Source organism: Bos indicus x Bos taurus, chromosome 1 (genome assembly GCF_003369695.1).
Source record: "Bos indicus x Bos taurus breed Angus x Brahman F1 hybrid chromosome 1, Bos_hybrid_MaternalHap_v2.0, whole genome shotgun sequence".
In the NCBI taxonomy this organism is placed as follows: domain Eukaryota; kingdom Metazoa; phylum Chordata; class Mammalia; order Artiodactyla; family Bovidae; genus Bos; species Bos indicus x Bos taurus.
This window is the reverse complement of record NC_040076.1, coordinates 152,020,178-152,040,523: the sequence shown is the minus strand read 5'-3', so window position 1 is coordinate 152,040,523 and position 20,346 is coordinate 152,020,178. Positions and strand designations below refer to the sequence as shown.

The following is a 20,346-nucleotide window of genomic DNA, read 5'->3' as shown; positions in this document are numbered from 1 at the left end:
GTTAGGCGAGAAGGAGTCAGGTGGGAGTAGGACCTAGGACGTTGCTAATGGTCCAGAAGCGTTTGCCAAGTGATGTCAGTGAAAACAGCGAGGACCACTGAGCCACGATGAGATCCGTGACCTTCGTGGTGGTACAACTTGCTCTGGTTGCATTCCTCATTCCAGCTCTGGGGGAGCCTTGACAACCAAGCCCATGTTGCCGGTGCAGCCAGACAGCCAGGGAAGGAGCACAGCAAAACGAGAGCCCTTTCAAAGCCTCCCTCCCGAGAACTGTCATCATTTTCGCTGCCTAATGGTTCCCTGGAAGATCCCACTTACCGTGTTGTCAGTAGCTGGGCAAACTCAAAGTTGACCCACTGTGAAAGTTATTTTCCCTGAAGAGAGACTTGTTGAAAGCAATTACAGGAAAGAATTTGGGGGAATTTTTTTAATTGAAATACATTTGATTGACAGTATTGTGTTAGTCTCAGGCATACAGCAAATCGATCAGTTATACATACACACATAAATAGATATGCTTTCTCAGATTCTTTTCTCTTACAGGTTATTATAAAATATTGAGTATAGCTCCCTGTGCTATACAGTAGCTCCTTGTTGGTTATCTATTTTATGTATCAGTTCAGTTCAGTTCAGTTCAGTCGCTCAGTCGTGTCTGACTCTTTGCGACCCCATGAATACCAGCACGCCAGGCCTCCCTGTCCATCACCAACTCCCGGAGTTCACTCAAACCCATGTCCATCGAGTCAGTGATGCCATCCAGCCATCTCATCCTCTGTCGTCCCCTTCTCCTCCTGCCCCCAATCCCTCCCAGCATCAGAGTCTTTTCCAGTGAGTCAACTCTTCACATGAGGTGGCCAAAGTACTGGAGTTTCAGCTTTAGCATCATTCCTTCCAAAGAAATCCCAGGGCTGATCTTCAGAATGGACTGGTTGGATCTCCTTGCAGTCCAAGGGACTCTCAAGAGTCTTCTCCAACACCACAGTTCAAAGGCATCAATTCTACTAGTGATACATGTTCATCTCAAGCTCCTAATTTATCCCTCCCCTCCCCTCTCCCTTTTGGTAACTATAAGCTTATTTTCTACATCTGTCTCTTTCTGTTTGTAAGTTCATTTGTATCTTTTTTTTTTTTAGTTTCCATACGGCAAGTGATATCCTATGATAATTTGTCCTTCTTTGTCTGGCTTACTTCACTTACTGTGATAATCTCTAGGTCCGTCCGTTGATGTTGCTGCAAGTGGCATTATTTCATTATTGTCATGGCCGAGTAAATACTCCATTGTGTGTGTGTCTGCGTATGTACACATACCCCCACGTCTTTATGCATTCATCTGTCAGTGGATACTTTGCTTCCATGTCTTGATTCCGTGTCTTGGTTGCATAGGTTGCTTCCATGTCTTGGCAATTGTAAATAGTGCTGCAATGAACATTGGAGTTCATGTATCTTTTCAAATTAAGGTTTTCTCTGGATATATGCCCAGGAGTGGGCTTGCAGGATCATATGGTAGCTCTATTTTTAGTTTTTTAAGGAACCTCTATATTGTTCTCCATAGTGGCCACATCAATTTACATTCCCACCAACACTGCAGGACGGTTTTTTCCTGCACACCCCCTCCAGCATTTCTTATCTGTAGACTTTTTAATGATGACCATTCTGGCTGACATGAGGTAATAACCCCATTATAGTTTTGATTTGCATTTCCCTAAAAATTAGTCATGCTGAGCATCTTTTCATGTGCCCATTGGTCATCTGTATGTCGTCTTTGGAAAAATGTCTGTTTAGATCTTGTACACATTTTTATTAGGTTGGTTGGTTTTTGACATTGAACTCCATGAGCTGTACACTTTAGAAAGTAAGCCCTTGTTGGTTGCATTGTTTGCAGATATTTTCTCCCCATCCATAGATTGTCTTTTCATTTTGTTTATAGTTTCCTTTGCTGTGTAAAAACTTTTTAACTAGGTCCCATTTGTTTATTTTTGCTTGTATCCCATTGCTGTAGATGACAGATCCAAAAAGATCTTGCTCTGATTTATGTCAGAGTGTCCTGCCTGCTTTCCTCTAGGAGTTTCATAGTATCCGCTCTTACCTTTAGGTCTTTAATTCATTTTGAGCTTATTTTTGTGTATGGAGTTAGAGAATGTTTTAGTTTCATTCTTTCACATGTAGCTCTCCTGTTTTCCCAGCGCCAGGCAAGAGTTTTAATGTTGCCCTTACCTTCGGAGATGGATAAGAGCTGAGGCAAGCAACAGATAACCAAAAGCTTAAAAAGAAAAGCTAGGGGAAGAGATGTCCATAAGAGTTTGGAAAAGAAATCTAGAATGCCACACACACACATGAACCTGTGTGCCTTCTTGTATAAGACCTAGGCTACCCTAAATTCTTACCTGTGCCTAATTTTGAGGCTCTGCACAAACAGGAAGTGAAAGCCAATTTTCAACTGCCAAGCTGCATTTTGAAGATGTGCCCTTATAGACACAGCCCTTTGGCAAAGACCAGGGAATTCTTTTGGTCCCAGATGTTTAAGGAAACCTCTGTCCAATTATTAGCTGACTGCTAAGCTAAATGAGTAGAGACTTCGCTGGCCACAATGGCAAAAACACAGACTTTACAGAACATGTTCAGAAAAGTCACTAAGCAACCGTAACAATCAGCAGTAACAGCAAACTCTTGGGAGGAGGTGAATCCGATTTCCAGAATTGCCATGTTATATTATTTTAAAAGCCCAATTTTCAACAAAAGGTTGAGATATGCCGAGAAACAACGTAATACCCCTACACAGGAAAAACAATCAATAGAAATGATCCTTGAAGAAGCTGAGACATTGGGTTCACTAGACAAAGAAGCTAAATCATTTATTTTAAACATGTTCAAGGAGCTAGAGAAAACCATGTCTAAAGAATTAAAGTTTTTAAAAAAATACCTCACTAAAGAGAGAATAGAGATAATATTTTTAAAAGCAGATGGAAGTTCTGTATTTGGAAATTACAGTAACTTGAATAGAGGGACTCAACGTTAGATCTCAGGAGACAGAAGAACCAGTGAGTGTGAGAGTAGGTCAATTCCTAGTCTTGAGGAGAAAAGGGGGAAAATGAAAAGTGATCATAGCCTCAGAGACCTGTGAGATCCCAATAAACAGCAACATGCACACAAGGGAAGTCCCAGAAAGAGAAGAGAAAGAAAAGGAGGCAGAATATTTGAAGAAATAATGGCTGAAACTTAATTTCAAAAATGCTAATCTACAAACTCAAAAAGCTCAAAGAACCCCAAGAAGAATATAAACTCAAAGAGATCTAGGCTACAGACATTATAATCAAACTGTCTAAAGACAAAACAAGCATCTTGAAAGCAGAAAGAGAGAAGTAATCCATCATGTACAAGAAATCCTAATAACATTAACAGCTAGTTTCTCATCAGAGCTGATGGAGTCAGAAGGCAGGGATGTGGTAGTCAAGGTGCTAAAAGAAAAATACTGTCCATAAAGAGCCTTATATCCAGCACAACTGTCTTTCAGAAATGAAGGACAGATTAAGATGTTTTATTTATTATTACCTATTTGTTATTAAGAAAAATGAAAACATAAAGAGCAACAGTAATGATAACAGCAAACTAAACTTTAAAAACAGTACAAATCTATTTTTTTTTAATTTTTATTTCTCATTTAAAAGTCAACTATATAAAGCTATAATTATAAATCTCTGTTGATGGGTACATAATGTATGAAAATGTGAATTTGTGACAATAACACAAAGGAACAGGGGGAAAGGAGCTCACAGGAGAAACGATTTTGTATAACACAGGCAGACCTTGTTTTATGGGGATCTGCTTTATTGCACTTCACAGATACTGCATTTTTTACAAATTGAAGGTTTGTGGCAATCCTGAATTGGGTAAGTCTATAGGCAGCATATTTCTAACAACATATACTCACTTTATATCTGTCACATTTTGGTAATTGTTGCCAAAATTTCAAATTTTATTCTTATTATATTTGTTACGGTGATCAGTGATCATTGATGTTACTATTGTAATTATTTGGGGGTGCCACAAACCACACCTATTTAAGATGGCAAATTTAATACTTGTGTGTTCTGACTGTCCACCACTTATTTCCTCATCTTTTTTCCCCCGGGCCTCCCTCTGCCTGGAAACACAACAATATTGAAATTAGACCAGTTACTAGCCCTAAAATGGCCTCTAAGTGTTCAAGTGAAAGGAAGAGTCACACACCTCTTACTTTAAATCAAAAGTTCAAACTGATTCCTCTCAGTGAGGAGGGCCTATCAATAGCCCAGAGCAGGCCCACAGCTAGGTCCCTTGACCAAACAGCCAAGTTGTAAATGAATGCAAAAGGAAAGTTTTCAAAGGAAATGAAAAGTGCTGCCCCAGTGAACACATGAATGATCAGAAAGCAAAAGAGCCTTATTGCTGATACACACAAAGTCTGAGTGGTCCAGACAGAAGATGAAACCAGCCACCACATTCCCTTACGGCAAAGCCTGAGCCAGAGCAAGTCCCTAGCTCTCTTCAGTTCTGTGAAGGCTGAGAGAAGCAAGGAAGCTGCAGAAGAAGAGCTGAAGCCCGCAGAGGCTGCTTGCTGAGGTTTAAGGACAGAAGCCGTCTCTCTGACTCCAAGTGCAAGGTGAAGCAGCCTGTGCAGGTGTAGAACCTGCAGCAGGTTGTAGCTAAGATGTAGTCAGCTACGCTAGACGACAATAGCGGGGACTGCCTTCCGTTGGAAGGTGATGCCACCTAGGACTTCCATAGCTAGAGAGAAGAACTCAATGCCTGGCTTCAAAGCTTCAAAAAACAGGCTGACTCTAATGTTAGGGGCTAATGCAGCCACGAAATAAAAAGACGCTTACTCCTTGGAAGGAAAATTATGACCAACCAAGACAGCATATTAAAAGCAGAGACATTACTTTGTCAACAAAGGTCCATCTAGTCAAGGCTATGGTTTTTCCAGTAGTCATGTATGGATGTGAGAGTTGGACTGTGAAGAAGGCTGAGCGCTGAAGAATGGATGCTTTTGAACTGTGGTGTTGGAGAAGACTCTTGAGAGTCCCTTGGACTGCAAGGAGATCCAACCAGTCCATCCTAAAGGAAATCAGTCCTGAATGTTCATTGGAAGGACCCTGTTTTCAATGTTCATTTGAAAAGACCCTGATGCTGGGAAAGATTGAAGGTAGGAGGAGAAGGGCACGATAGAGGATGAGACGGTTGGATGGCATCACCAACTCAATGGACATGAGTTTGAGTAAACTCTGGGACTTGGTGATGGACAGGGAGGCCTGGAGTGCTGCAGTCCATGGGGTCATAAAGAGTTGGACACGACTGAGCAACTGAACTGACTGAATGCAGCTAACATTGAGCCAATACTCAGATTCTGAAAACCCTGGGGCCTTTAAAAATATGCTATATAACTCTGCCTGTACTACATAAATAGAACAAGAAAGTCTGGATGACACCACGCTTTTTGATAACATGGCTTACTGGATATTTTAAGCCAACTGTTGAAACCCACTGCTCAGAAGAAAAGATCCCTTTTGCGATGATGGCTCACTGCCAGTGCACATGGCTGCCCAAGAGCTCAGAGGGAAATGGACACTGAGATCCAGGCTGCTCCACACTTGCTGACACAGCATCCGCACTTGAGCGCCTGGACTAAGGAGTGATTTCAACCTTCGAGACATTATGTAAGAAGTACGTTTCCTATGGCTATAATTCCCATCAGGAAGCTTCCACAAGCCTCTTATCCTTATCCATTAGAGGGCAGACAGAATGAAAACCATAATCACAGAAAATTAACCAAACTGATCCCATGGATAACAGCCTTGTCTAACTCAATGAAACTATGAGCCATGCCATATAGGGCCACCCAAGACAGACAGGTCATGGTGGAGAGCTCTGACAAAACGTGGTCCATTGAAGAAGAGAATGGAAAACCACTTCAGTATTCTTGCCTTGAGAACCCCAAGACCAGCATGAAAAGGCAAAAAGATAGGACACTGAAAGATGAACTCCCCAGGTCAGTAGGTGCCCAATAGGCTACTGGAGAAAAGTGGAGAAATAACTCCAGAAAGAATGAAGGGATGGAGCCAAAGTGAAACCAATGCCAGTTGTGGCTGTGACTGGTGATGGGAATACAGTCTGATGCTGTAAAGAACAATATTGCATAGGAACCTGAAATGTTAGGTCCATGAATCAAGGTAGATCAGAAGTGATCAAACAGGAGATGTCAAGAGTGAACATCGACATTTTAGGAATCAGTGAACTAAAATGGACTGGAACGGGCGAATGTCATTCAGATGACCATTATATCTACTTCTGTGGGCAAGAACCCATTAGAAGAAATAGAGTAGCCATCATAGTCAACAAAAGAGTCCAAAATGCAGTACTTGGGTACAGTCTCAAACACAACAGAATGATCTCTGCTTGTTCCAAGGCAACCCATTCAATATCACAGTAATCCAAGTCTAGGCCCCAACCACTAATGACAAAGAAGTTGAAGTTGAAATTCAATGGTTCTATAAAGACCTACAAGACCTTCTAGAACTAACACCAAAAAAAGATGTCCTTTTCATCATAGGGGACTAGAATGCAAAAGTAGGAAGTCAAGAAACACCTGGAATAACAGGCAAGTTTGGCCTTGAAATACAAAATGAAGCAGGGCAAAGGCTAACAGTTTTGCCAAGAGAATGCAATGGTCATAGCAAACACCCTCTTCCAACAAGACAAGAGACAACTCCACACATGAACATCACCAGATGCAATACCGAAATTATATTGATTATATTCTTTGCAGCCAAAGATGGAGAAGCTCTATACAGTCAACAAAAACAAGACCGGGAGCTGACTGTGGCTCAGATCATGAACGCTTTATTACAAAATTCAGACTTAAATGAAGAAAGTAGGGAAAACCACTAGACCATTCAGGTATGGCCTAAATCAAATCCCTTATGATTATACAGTGGAAGTGAGAAGTAGATTCCAGGGATTAGACCTGACAGACAGAGTGTCTGATGAACTATGGCTAGAAGTTCATGACATTGTACAGGAGACAGCGATCGAGATCATCCCCAAGAAAAAGCAGTGCAAAAAGGCAAAATGGTTGTCTGAGAAGGCCTTACAAATAGCTGAGAAAAGAAGAGAACTGAAAGGGAAAGGAAAAAAGGAAAGATAAAAGCATCTGAATGCAGAGTTCCAAAAAATAGCAAGGAGAGATAAGAAAGAGTTCCTCAGTGATCAATGCAAAGAAATAGAGGAAAGCAATAGAATGGGAAAGACTAGATCTCTCTTCAAGAAAATTAGAGATACCAAGGGAACATTTCATGCAAAGATGGATACAATAAAGGACAGAAACTGTATGGACCTAACAGAAGCAGAAGATATTAAGAAGAGGTGGCAAGAATATACAGAAGAACTATACAAAAAAGATCTTAATGAGCCAGATAACCACGATACTGTGATCACTTACCTAGAGTCAGACATCCGGGAATGTGAAGTCAAGTGGACCTTAGGAAGCATATCTCCGAACAAAGCTGTGGAGGTGATGGAACTCCAGCTGAGCTATTTCAAATCCTAAAAGATGATGCTGTGAAAGTGCTGCACTCAAGATGCCAGCAAAGTTAGAAAGCTCAGCAGTGACCACAGACCTGGAAAAGGTCAGTTTTCATTCCAATCCTAAAGAAAGGCAATGCCAAAGAATGTTCAAACTACTGCACAATTCCACTCATCTCACATGCTAGCAAAGTGATGCTCAACATTCTCCAAACTAGGCTCCAACAGTATGTGAACCAGGAACTTCCAGCTGTTCAAGCTGGATTTAGAAAAGGCAGAGGAACCAGAGATCAAATTGCCAACATCTGTTGGACCATAGAAAAAGCAAGAGAGTTCCAGAAATACATCTACTTCTGCTTCACTGACTGTGCCAAAGCCTTTGACTGTGTGGGTCAGGACAAACTCTGGAAAATTCTTCAAGAGATGGGAATACCAGACCACCTGACCTGCCTCCTGAGAAATCTGTATGCAGGTCAGGAAGCAACAGTTAAAACCGGACATGAAACAATGGACTGGTTCCAAATTGGAAAAGGAGTACGTCAAGGCTGTATATTGTCACCCTGCTTATTTAACTTCTATGCAGAGTACATCATGCAAAATGCCAGGCTGGATGAAGCACAAGCTGGAATCAAGATTGCCAGGAGAAATAGCAATAACCTCAGATATGCAAATGATATCACCCTTATGGCAGAAAATGAAGAGGAGCTGAAGAGCCTCTTGATGAAAGTGAAAGAGAAGAGTGAAAAATTTGGCTTAAAACTCAACATTCAAAAAACTCAGATCATGGCATCTGGTCCCATCACTTCATGGCAAGTAGATGGGGAAACAATGGAAACAGTGAGAGACTAAAATCATGGTCCCTTCAGTGTTGGGACCAGATGGATGCCATGATTTAGTCTTTTGAATGCCGAGTTTTAAGCCAGGTTTTTCACTCTCCTGTTTTACCTTCATCAAGAAGCTCTTTAGCTCCTCTTTGCTTTCTGCCATTAGAGTGGTGTCATCTGCATATCTCAGGTTATTGGTATTTCTCCCTGCAATCTTGATTCCAGATTGTGCTTCATCCAGCCTGGCATTTCGCATGATGTACTCTGCATGTAAGTTAAATAAGCAGGGTGACACTATATAACCGTGACGTATTCCTTTCCCAGTTTTGAACCAGTCCATTGTTCCATGTCCAGTTTTAACTGTTGTTTCTTGACCTGCATACAGGTTTCTGAGGAGGCAGGTAAGGTGGTCTGGTATTCCCATCTCTTTAAGAATTTTCCACAGTTTGTTGTTATCCACACAGTCAAAGGCATAGTCAATGTTTTTCTGGAATATTCTTGCTTTTTCTATGATCCAACGGATGTTGGCAATTTGATCTCTGGTTCCTCTGCCTTTTCTAAATTCAGCTTGTACATCTGGAATTTTTTGGTTTATGTACTGTTGAAGCCTGGCTTGAAGGATTTTGAACACTACCTTGCTTGCAAGTGAGATGAGTGCAATTGTGTGGTAGTTTGAACATTCTTTGGCATTGCCCTTCTTTTGGACTTGAATGAAAGCTGACTTTTTCCAGTCCTGTGGCCACTGCTGAGTTTTCCAAATTTGCTGGCATATTGATTAATGAAAGCAAAAATATAACATTTCACTTCACTGTAGTGAAAGCAGTGCTTAGAAGGAAATTTAGCTGAAAACATAGTAAAAAGGGAGAAAGGTCTCAAATCTATAATCTTCCAGTTTAAGATATTAGACAAAAGAAGTGCAGACAGAACCCAAAGCAGGCAGAAGAAAACAATAGAAGTTAGAGCGAAAATAAATGTGGGCATTCAAGAAAAAAGAAAAACCAACAGAACAATCCCTCTACAGAAGTCTGAAAAAACTGACAGACGTGTAGCTAGATCGATCCAGAAAAAAAGAGTGAAAATCAGGAAAAGAAGAGGAATTCTAATAACCTCATAGAAATCAAATGAATTTATAAGACAGTACTATGAATAATTATATACCAACAAAGCTACTAATCTAAATGAACAAATTCCTAGGAAGATAAACTATCAAAACTGTTTCAAGAAGGGGTAGTATAGAAAAGTCTGAGTAGGCTTATGCTACATAAAGACATTGAATTAAAAAAAAAAATCCCCATGAAGAAACGCTCGGGACCAGGTGACTTCACTGGTGAATTGTACAAAACGTTTCAAGAAGTAACACCAGGCTTTCAGAAACTCTTTTTAAAAACAGACGAGAGGGAAACATTTCCACCTGGCTCTGTGAGGTATTAACCTCATACCAAAACCAGACAAAGGCATCTTAAGACCACTACAGAACTATTCTTTTATGAGCACAGATGCTAAAGTTATCAACAAAATAGTATCAAACCAAATCCATCACCATCTAGAAACCTTCATACACCATGAATATCCCTTATGAATACAGACGCAAAAAGGCATCAAAAGAAAAATACTATCAACTCAACTATATCAGTGCTGAAAAAGTATCATAGGAACTTCCCTGGTGGTCTGATGGTAAAGAATCTGCCTGCCAATTCAGAGCACACGGGATGATCCCTGGTCCGGGAATTAAGATCCCACAAGTTGCTGGGCAACCAAGCCCGTGTCCCCAGAGCCCACGTTCTGCAGCAAGAGAACCCACCGCAGTGAGAAGCCCGCTCACTGCAAGGAGAACGGCCCCGCTCACCACAACTAGAGGAAGCCCTCGGGCAGCAGCAGAGACCCAGCGCAGCCAACAATAAACGTTACATACCATGACTAAGTGGGGCTTATCCCGGGAATGCAAGATATGTCCAACATATAAAAATAAGTCAGTGTAATACTCCATATCAATAAAAGCGGCAAACACTTGATTATCACTATTAATGGAGAAAAAGAATTTTGAAGATAAAAACAACTAAACACTAGGAGTAGAAGGAAGCGTCAACTATGAGAAGCCCACAGCTGACATGAATGAATGAATGAAAGCTTTTCCCCAAGATCAGAAATGAGGCAAGGATGTTCAGTCTCACCTCATCAACCCAACACTGTACTAGAGGTTCCAGTCAGCACAATTAGACGGGAGGGGGGAAAAAAGGTGTTTATACAAAAGGAAAAAGTTAATCTATGTGTAGATGACAGGATCTTGTATATTTGTGGTTGTTCAGTCACTCAGTCGTGTCCGAGTCTTTGCGACGCCATGGACTGCAGCATGCCAGGCCTCCCTGTCCATCACCAACTCCCAGAGCTTGCTCAAACTCATGTCCATTGATTTGGTGATGCCATCCAGCCATCTCATCCTCTTCTCCTCCTGCCTTCAATCTTTCCCAGCATCAGGGTCTTTTCTAATGAGTCAGTTGATGGCAAAGTAATGTCTCTGCTTTTTAATATGCTGTCTAGGTTTGTCATAGCTTTTCTTCCAAGGAGCAAGTGTCTTTTAATAGAGAAAACCCTAAAAACTCCACCAGAAAATTATTAGTGCTGTGACGTTCAGCAAGGTTGCTAGAGTCAAGATCAATATAAAAAATCAACTGTATTTTTATACACTTGCAATTAATGATTTAAAATGAATTTAAAAGAACAATTCCATTTATTATAGCATTCCCCAAAATACTTGGGAATAAAAATAAAAGGAATTCGTACACTAAAAATGACTAAATAAGAATACATCCTGTGTTCATGAATTGGAAAACAATATTATTAAAATGGCAGCACTCCCCAAATTATAGGTTTAATGAAATATCTATCAAAATTCCAGTGATTTTTTGACAAAAATCTTACAAGATGACCCCAAAAAGTTCATATGGAACTTCAAAGGATCCAAAATAGCCAAAGCAAATTTAATGAAGAACAAAGAGGACTCATGCGTCCCAATCTAAAAACTTACTACAATGCTACTGTAATAAGGTCGACTGCAATACTCACTCAAGAACAGACATACAGACCAGTGGCACTGCGCTGAGTTTAGAAATAATCCCACTCATTTATGGTCAGTAGATTTCCGTAAAGGCACCAAGATAATGCAAAGGGGAAAAAATAACCTCTTTCAACAAATGGTGCTGGGACAGCTAGATGCTCACTTGCAAAAGAATGAATTTGGACCCCTACTTCACAACATATACAAAAATTAACTTCTGTGGGTCTTAGATCTAAATGTAGGAGCTCAAGCTAGAAAATATTTAGAAGAAAACAGCTCTGAGTCTGTGCCCGTGGATGAGGTATGACACCTAAAGCACAAACAACTAAGAAAAAACAGATAAATTAGATTTCATCTTAACGATTTCATCACAAAATTAAAAACTTTTGTGTACCAAAAACCAATATCAAAAAGTGAAAAGACAGCCAACAAACGGAGAAAATATTTGCAGATCACTTATCTGGTAAGGGTCTAATATTCAAAATAGAGAACTCCTACAACTAAATAATAAAAAGAAAATCCGGTTTTTTTACGTGGGCATAAGGTTTTATTTTTTCCGGACTCCTCATTTTGCATTCGGGTGGAGCCGGTCAACAGCTATGTGTTAGTTCAGGTGGACAGCGGAGGGATTCAGCCGCACACACGTGAGGATGAAATGATGCCATTTGCAGCAGCATGGGCGGACCCGGAGACTGCCACACTGAGCTCGGTCAGTCAGGGGAGAACTATCCTAGGACATCCCTTGTATGTGGAATCGAAAAAGAAAGACACGAATGAACTTACAAAACAGAAAGCGACTGACCAACGTAGAGAACAAACTGGTAGTTGCCAGCAAGGAGGGGCGAGAAGGGGTAGTTTGGAATCGGGATGGACACGCACACGCTGCTGAGTGTGCAAGGGTCATCACAAGGACCTACCGCACAGCACGGGGAACGCTGCTCAGGGTGACGTGGCAGCCTGGATGGGAGGGGAGTCGGGGGGAGAATGGAGGCATACGATTTTAATCATTTCTTCAAAAAAGATATGTAAGTGGCCAATGAGCACTTGGAAGAATCTTCAGAGCTTCCCTGGTGGCTCAGTGGTGAGGAGTCACCACCACTCCTGCCAGGGCAGGAGACACCCGTTGGACCCCTGGTCCGAGAGGATCCCACGTGCGGCAGAAAAACGGGGCCCGAGCGCCACCCGGAACCGCGGCTTCTGGGCCCACGCTCTGCAGCTCCTGAGGGCAGAGAGCTCACGGCTCTGCAACAAGAGAAGCCGCTGCAACAGAAGCTCTCACACTGCAACGAGGAGCAGCCCCCGCTCGCTGCAGCTAGAGAAGAGCCCAGGCCCCACTCGCCGCAGCCAGAGAAAAGCCCAGGCCCCGCTGGCCCCAGCTAGAGAAAAGCCCAGGCAGCATCGAACACCCGGCACAGCCACAAATGTAAAATTTTTCATTAAGAAAAGAAAGGTACGTCTCATTATTTGCCATGAGAGAAATGAAATCACACCCACAACGGAAACCACAGCCATTGGGACGGCTATGATTTTAACAGATGACAACAAGCACTGGCAAGAATGTGAAAATATTGGAATACTTTAACACTGCTAATAGGGCTGTAAAATGATGTAGTCCCTTTGGAAAACTCTTGCTGCTGCTGCTGTGCGACCCCATAGACGGCAGCCCACCAGGCTCCGCCGTCCCTGGGATTCTCCAGGCAAGGACACTGGAGTGGGTTGCCATGTTCTTCTCCAAAACAGTCTTGACAGTTCCTCAAACAATTAAACACTACCCTATGACCCAGCAATCACTCTCCTAGGCGTATACACAAGGAGTTGAAAACACATGTTCACATATATAAACTTGTGCATGAACGTTCATAGCAGCATCATTCCTAATAGCCAAAGGTGGCAGCCCCCTGAAGCCCACTTACTTATGAATGGATAAACAAACGCGATGCGTCCATACAGTGAAACGTTATTCAACCATAAAAAGGAAGACCTTGTACGCGGTACACAAGCATAAACCTTGAAAACGATACACCAGGCGGAAGGAGGCAGGAACAAAAGGCCACCTGGGGTGTGATTCTATTTAGAGAGACTGTTCAGAATGGGCAAATCCACAGAGATAGGGAGCATGTCAGTGCCTGCCACGGGGGGTGGGCGTGACTGCTCGTGGGCACAGCGTCTCTTTCGGGGGGGAGGGTGCTGGTCCCAGGCGGGGCTCTCTCGGCGGGGTGCTGGGGAGGCCCTCCTCCTGAGAGGCCTCGGCAGGCGCTGGGACAGACAGGCTGCCGGCAGGCCGCGGCTGCGCCTTCCCTAAGAACGGCACTTCTTCAGCTCACTACTGCCTCTCACTTCCTCTTGGAGGAAAACCGCAGACAGGCCCAGCTGCACCTTCATGGGAAACCGCACCGACCGGCCACTTCCCCCAAGCCCGATTCCGACAAAAGTACACCCCGGGGCGTCCCGCCTCTCTGCTGTGGTCCGGATCAACGTTTGCTTCCTGAGTTTCAGGATCGCAGCTCACAAAGGCATATCATGACCATGAGTCATGGGTGCTTTTTTTTCTATCTTGAAAATGATTTATTCTGCTCATTTCCCCTACCCTCCGCTTTGCTCTGCCATCTGGCAACTGCTTTTCATCGTGGAAGCCCCCCCTCATTTCTGCTTTGTTTGCAGTTCGTTCTGAATCTTCAGTAGATAGCAGCTCGGGGAAAGTTCTTGGTGCTCTGCTCGCGGGAGCAGAAGGTGCATCCAGCAGGTGCCTCAGAAGCGTCACTGGTGAAGGAGCTGCACCACGCCTGCATGTAGGCCTGGCCTCTGTCTCTCTCGGGCTGATCTGAATCATCTCGGCAGGAAGCAAGATGTGCATTTCTGAGATGATTTCTGCTTCCCTGGGGCGGCGGCCGTGGCCACATCCGGAGCCGCATGGCGCCGCCAGCTCACCCCTCCTGGGTCTGCGCCAGCATCTGGTGGGAGAGGTCCCCGTTCTGTTCCAGGGGGACCGCCCGGGTTTCCTCGGGAATCCTGATTTGCGTCTGCAAATTCCCTGAAGGCCAGACTGATTCATTCCAGGCCTTTGCAAGCAGGCAGTGAGTCAGTGGGTCTTCACTTCTTTCCCACGTGAATGATTCAACACACATTCCATGCAGAAGAAAACGGGCGCAACAAGGTCAAATAAACAGGCGAGGTCTGCATGGGGAAGTGCAAACCAGGAGGCCAAGAAAGCAACGGCCAGTCTGACTCTAGGATCTGTGCTCTTTATTATCCTGCCTGAGAGCCAGAGAAGGGTCCAGAAGGGCCACACTGTGGGAGACGGGCAAAGAATCTCATTTTTCGCTTTGTATAATTATAGTAACAGTTAATTATATATTATATATATATATATATATATATATATATATGCACATACTGCTTTAAAACACCTAATTTATAACGGAGATGAAACTAGCTATATCTTGAAGAGGCAAATCACATAAAGCTAACTATCCATTTTCTTTAAAAAAAAAAAAAAAACTATCCATTTTCCACTTTAAAAATGATCTGAGATAATTACTAGGCATAGAGTCAAAACAACTTGGAAATGTTGGACACAAGGAATACCGACACCAGAGGCCTGAAAACGGTCTTCACACACTGAATACGATTTTGCATCTACAGTTCACTCTGTGGGAGGTCCTGCTCCGGCTGTGGTGGGCTCTCCAAAGACACCTGTCCAGTGACTGGATAAAGTCTGCATGCGCCAGCCCCAGGCCGCTCCAGCCACCTGTCTGCAAGGAGAAGGCCCTGAGTTCACAGCATCGCTCCATCCCTTACAGCTGGGCAGCCAGAAGGCGCTTGCCCAGAGCCAGTGTGATTTATTGACGTGCCTGGAATCCCTGGATGAGACACACTGTGCCCAGGAATCCTATTACTCATCTGTTCCCATCACTGCCCTCTCTTCAGCACTTTTTCCAGCCTCTCTCTCTCTCTGGGGCACAGCCCTCTTTCTTTCCAGTTATGCTGAGGCCTGCCTGACACATTCCGATCACTGGCAGAAAGGCAGATTTGAGAAAAGTTTCCCCTCTGTTTTCAAAAGCTGCCTCAGGCTCCACATTGCTGGGGCTGCCTGTGGCTGTGGCATGATGGGTCCGAATTCTGGCCACCAGTAGGGAAAAGTCCCCACGGCAGCCATTCTAAGACGGCTTTTGCTTTGAGTGTTCTTACCCTCGATAATGTTTGAGGCTTGTGAAATACCCGTATATCCTGGGAGTCACTTGATCAACAACAAGAAAAAGCACACACGACATGCAGAACTAGCCGTCTTGTGGACATGTGAAACGTAAGCTGACGTTTATTTCTGTTTGAGCTCTTAAATCAATTGTGTGATGAAAGATCTGCTGGAGGAAGAAATGGCTTGAAAAATAGAAATGAGAGTATAAAATACCAGAAAATACCTCACTAATTTCCACCTAAGAGGGAAAGACCCTGGCGCAGCCTGTCTCCCTACCTCCTCCCTGCCTCCCAGATGGGCTCTGGGGCAAAGAGGAGGTCCCACTGCCGTGAGCTTCAGCCTGTGTCGGTGTGTGTATGTGGCGGGGGGGGCATTTCCAAAACCCCCTAGTCCCTCTCATATAACCGCCCGTAGAGAGCTGCCGTCACCAGCCCAGAGGACAGTCCCCTCTTCTTCAGGAAATACTGATCACTCTCCCAGCCCAGCTGGTCAGGGGTTTCCAGCATCATCCCTGAGGTCAGAAGCATTGGGAAGATATAAGAAGTACTGAAGTTCCCCCACAGGTGAAACTCGAACATCCCCATGGCCTCTGTGATCTCCTGCCCACACGTGTCAAAGCCAAGACCCCCACACTTGACCAGCGCACAGACTTGGACATAGTAGGTGCCGTGCACGGTGTGAAGACCATTGAAGACCCCCAGGGCATACAGCTCCTGGGACACGGAGGGCCTCCGGTAAAGCAGATGACAGCAGAGGCCGTGTGCACAGACGTGGACGTGGCCGTCCCTCCCCCACACGGGAACCAGGGTGAAATTGTCATACATCATCTCAGAGTTAAATGTGGGAGAGGCATTCGTGGTTGATTTGGGGGCCGCATCACAATGGACGTCCTGGGCATCCTTCTCTGAGTAGGGATCCCCTGCCAAGAGTTGTAAAAACTTCCTGTGGAATGGGTCCGTTTTCCCTGTGGCGTTCCCTGCACTGATGAGGCCCGGTGGGTTTCTGGCCACCTCAGCAATTATGAGGTGGCCTTCAGGGCTGTCCATGCTGTGGTGCCAAAAGGACTTCAGAGGGGTGTGTATGCCACTCCCCGTCATCCCCAGAGATGGGTGGTGGATGTTCGCAGCCAGAAGGTTGATGCCAAAGGCGATGGCAAAACCTCTCTGAATCTGAATGGCTGCCAAGAGTGGCAGCTGGTTCATCCAGGCAGTCGGATACACAACGTGCTTCACCTCGGAGTCCTGGAGGAGCCTAACGGCAGGGTCAAAGAACAATATGTCAAAGCAAGTGAAGACGCCGAACTTGCCAGCGAAGGGGGTGTCGAAGACTGTGTGATCCACCTCCAGAGGGGTATCGAACGCTGCCTCAAAATAGAGGTTGTGTTTGCGGTAGCGGTCAACCAGGGTTCCATTACTGCTGAACACAACGTTCGTGTTAAACTGGTATCTACCGTCACTCGGGCACCCTGGGTCACTGCTATGGCAAGGCTGCTTTGTCCCAAGATTGGCCACCAGGAACATCTCTCCCTTCATAGCCATGCAACTCAGGCGCTGGAGGACCTAGAGGGGGAAATGAAAGTGTAAACGAAGGAAGTTTTAAACCCTGCCTCCTTCTTATAATTTTAGAACAGTACCTGTATTATGTCCATAATATGTAAACAGCTAACATAAATCAAGAAGAAAAGAGTACCCACCACTGAAAGCACGCAGAGAACACGGACAAGCGGGCTACAGATGAGCAAATACAAAGGGCCAACAAACACCTGAGGAGACGCTCAGTCTCTTTAGCAGTAAGGACACGCAGATTAATATGACAATGAGGTGTCATTTCTCACCTCCATAAGACTGGCAAAAATTAAAAAGGCTATTCTCTCTCTCACTGACCAAAGGATGGGCAAACAGGCACTCATGTGCTATTACTGGGGATGCAAAGTGCAACAAAGTCCTTTAAAGGGAAAACACAGTGCTCTTGAAAAAATAATTTTAAAAGTGTTTATCCTGGCGGGGGGCTGGACGTCCAATCAATGTGGCAGAATAGGGGGATGTGGAGCTCACCTCCTCGCACATACACATCAAAATACACCTCCATCTTGAATAATTCTCACAAAATACCCGCTGAATGCTGGCAGACCATCTCAAACACCCAAAATCGTAAGAGAAATCTCCACACACCGGATAGAACGAAAGAAAAAAAAGCCGAGGCGGGGGTGGATTGGGATGGGACTTGCACCCCTAAGAAGTAGCTGTGAAAGAGGAAAGGGTCCCGCACCCTGGGAAGCCCCTTCACCAAGACAGAAAGGGAGCTTCAGGGGCTCAGAGGCGAGCCGAGCCACCCACCTGGGGCAGACAGAGCAGAGAGGCCTGCAGGGATGGTCCAGCCACCAGCCTGCACTAGAGACACGCATCCACCGATGTCTGCAGCAGGGCTGGGTGCTGAAACTCAGGCTTCAGAGGACAGCCTGAGGGGCAGGACTGCAGTGGGCTGCACGCAGACAGCCTGAGGGGGCTGGAGCATGGTGAGGGGCAGGGGTGTATGTGGAAGAAGCCTGGGCCGGCCACAGAAGTGAAGAGCCTTTGTTAACAAGTGTGCGAGGCGAGGGTGGGCCTGCCGTAGGAGCCTCAGTCTTGGCACGCTCATGGAGGGCTTGCACCCCCATCAAAACCCCACTGTGAATGCACACTGCCCAAACAGAGGGGTGGGTCCACCACAGCAGCCTCTGTCTCCATGGGCGCTGATGACAGCTCTACCTCTGCAAGTTCTGCGGGAGCACCCGTGGGTTGCCTGCATGTAAAGGCAGGAATCCGAGCCCTCCCCCTGACACTGTGCGGGGTCACCCCACCACTGCCCGCTCTGTAAGCTCAGCGCCCCTGGGACATCCCAGTGGGCAGCTCCCGGGCCTGGGACAGGTCCGGCCTTAGCGGCCGTGTGCTTGTGGGGACATGCACACGGGGGCCCGGCAGGCTGCGGCTTGCTTTCCGCAGGTCCTGCAGCAGATCCAGATGTGCACTACTGTGCTCGGGATGCCTGACTTCAGCGGAGCTGCGCTGGCCTTGTGAGAACGCCACCCGAGGGACACCAGGGCAGGCTGCCCGTTTTCCCATGGTTGAGAAGGGACGGAGAGCAGTGCCAAGAGCAGAGGCTTTGTATGCCTGTGCGACAGGTGACAGGTGACACCACAGAGCACACTCAGGGAGGATGGTGCTGGCAGAGGAATACTTAGTGGCTCTCTCCCAGCAGGAGTGCTCCAGGCCCCCTCAGCTCCCCGGCTCCCTCGCACCCCAGCTCAGAAATGGGTCTGGGGGCTTCTGCCCCAACAGCTCGGGAGCAGATCTGGCCCTCAGTGGGCAGTGACAACCACTGAGCAAAGAGGAGGCCCTGCTCAACGTTCAGCGCAGGCTCTGGTCACCACGACACCTGTCATACCTCCTATCCAGGGGATAATGACCAATATAGACCTAGGGAAGAACAGCAGGCATCTATACCAAAGACAGCCCTCACACCAAAAATACCAAACCCACACAGGCTACCCAGGGAGGCTACCCCATAAAGCTAGACTAGACCTCCAAGACCACAGCAGATCACTGTTTCTCCTAAACTCACAGAGCAAGAGAAATATAAGTCAAATACAGTGGAGGAACCATTCCCAATTAAAAGATCAAGAGAATTCCCCTGAAAGAACAAACAATGAAACAGACCTCATCAGCCTAATATACACTGGATTCAAGAAGGAGATAATGAAAATACTGAAGGAATTAAGAAGAGCGATTGATAAAAATGCAGATTACCATAAAAAGGACCTAGAAGCTATAAAGAGGAGCCAAGAAAAATTAGAAAACTCACTTGTCCAGACAAAAGCTGAGCTAAAGGCAATGAATAGCAGATTAAATAATGCAGAAGAATGAATAAATACTTGGAAGATAGAATAATGGAAATCACCCAATCAGAAGAGCAGACAGAAAGTCAAATAAAAAGAAAAAAAATGAAAGCAATGTAAGGGACTATGGGATAATATGGGCTTCCCAGACAGCGCTAGTGGTAAAGAGCAATGCAGGAGACACAAGACCCACGGGTCTGATCCCTGGTTGAGAAGATCCCCTGGCAACCCACTCCAGTATTCCTGCCTGGAGAATCCCATGCACAGAGGAGCCTGGCAGGCTACAGTCCACAGGGTTGCAAAGAGTCGGACACGACTGAGCGACTGAGGACACGCGTGCACACGGATAATATAAAGTGTGCCGATTTAAGCATAATGGAGACTCCAGAGGAGAAGAAAATCAAAATGGGATCAAAAATTTCTTTGAAGAAATTATGGCTGAAAACTTCCCAAAACGAAAGAAAGAAACAAATATCCAGATATAGGAAACAAAGAGAGTCCCAAACAAGGTGAACGGAAACAGACCTGCACCAAGACATTCTATAATTAAAATGACAAAAGCCAAAGATAAAGAGAGGAGTCTACAGGCAGCAAGAAAAAAACAGAATTAATTACAAGGGAACCCCCTAAGGCTATCAGCTGATTTCTCTACAGAAATGGGCTTCACTGGTGGCTCAGAGGGTAAAGCGTCTGCCTACAATGCAGGAGACCCCTGTTTGATTCCTGGGTCAGGAAGATCCCCTGGACAAGGGATAGGCTACCCACTCCAGTGTTCTTGGGCTTCCCTGGTGGCTCAGATGCTAAAGAATCTACCTGCAATGCTGGAGGCCTGAGTTCAATC

The 20,346-nt window shown here is 45.2% G+C and overlaps 1 protein-coding gene across 3 annotated transcripts in view; it reads right to left on the bottom strand.

Annotated features, from left to right (window-relative positions):
- Positions 1–14,664: 14,664 nt before the first annotated feature.
- The window catches only part of BTD (biotinidase), a 42,239-nt gene continuing 36,557 nt past the window's right edge, over positions 14,665–20,346 (bottom strand). For all 3 annotated transcript variants that reach the window (XM_027549339.1, XM_027549348.1, XM_027549331.1), the window contains exon 4: positions 14,665–17,190. In XM_027549339.1, the coding sequence (XP_027405140.1) occupies positions 16,018–17,190 (1,173 nt within the window). In that variant the 3' untranslated portion in view covers positions 14,665–16,017. The remainder of the gene's footprint in view (positions 17,191–20,346) is intronic.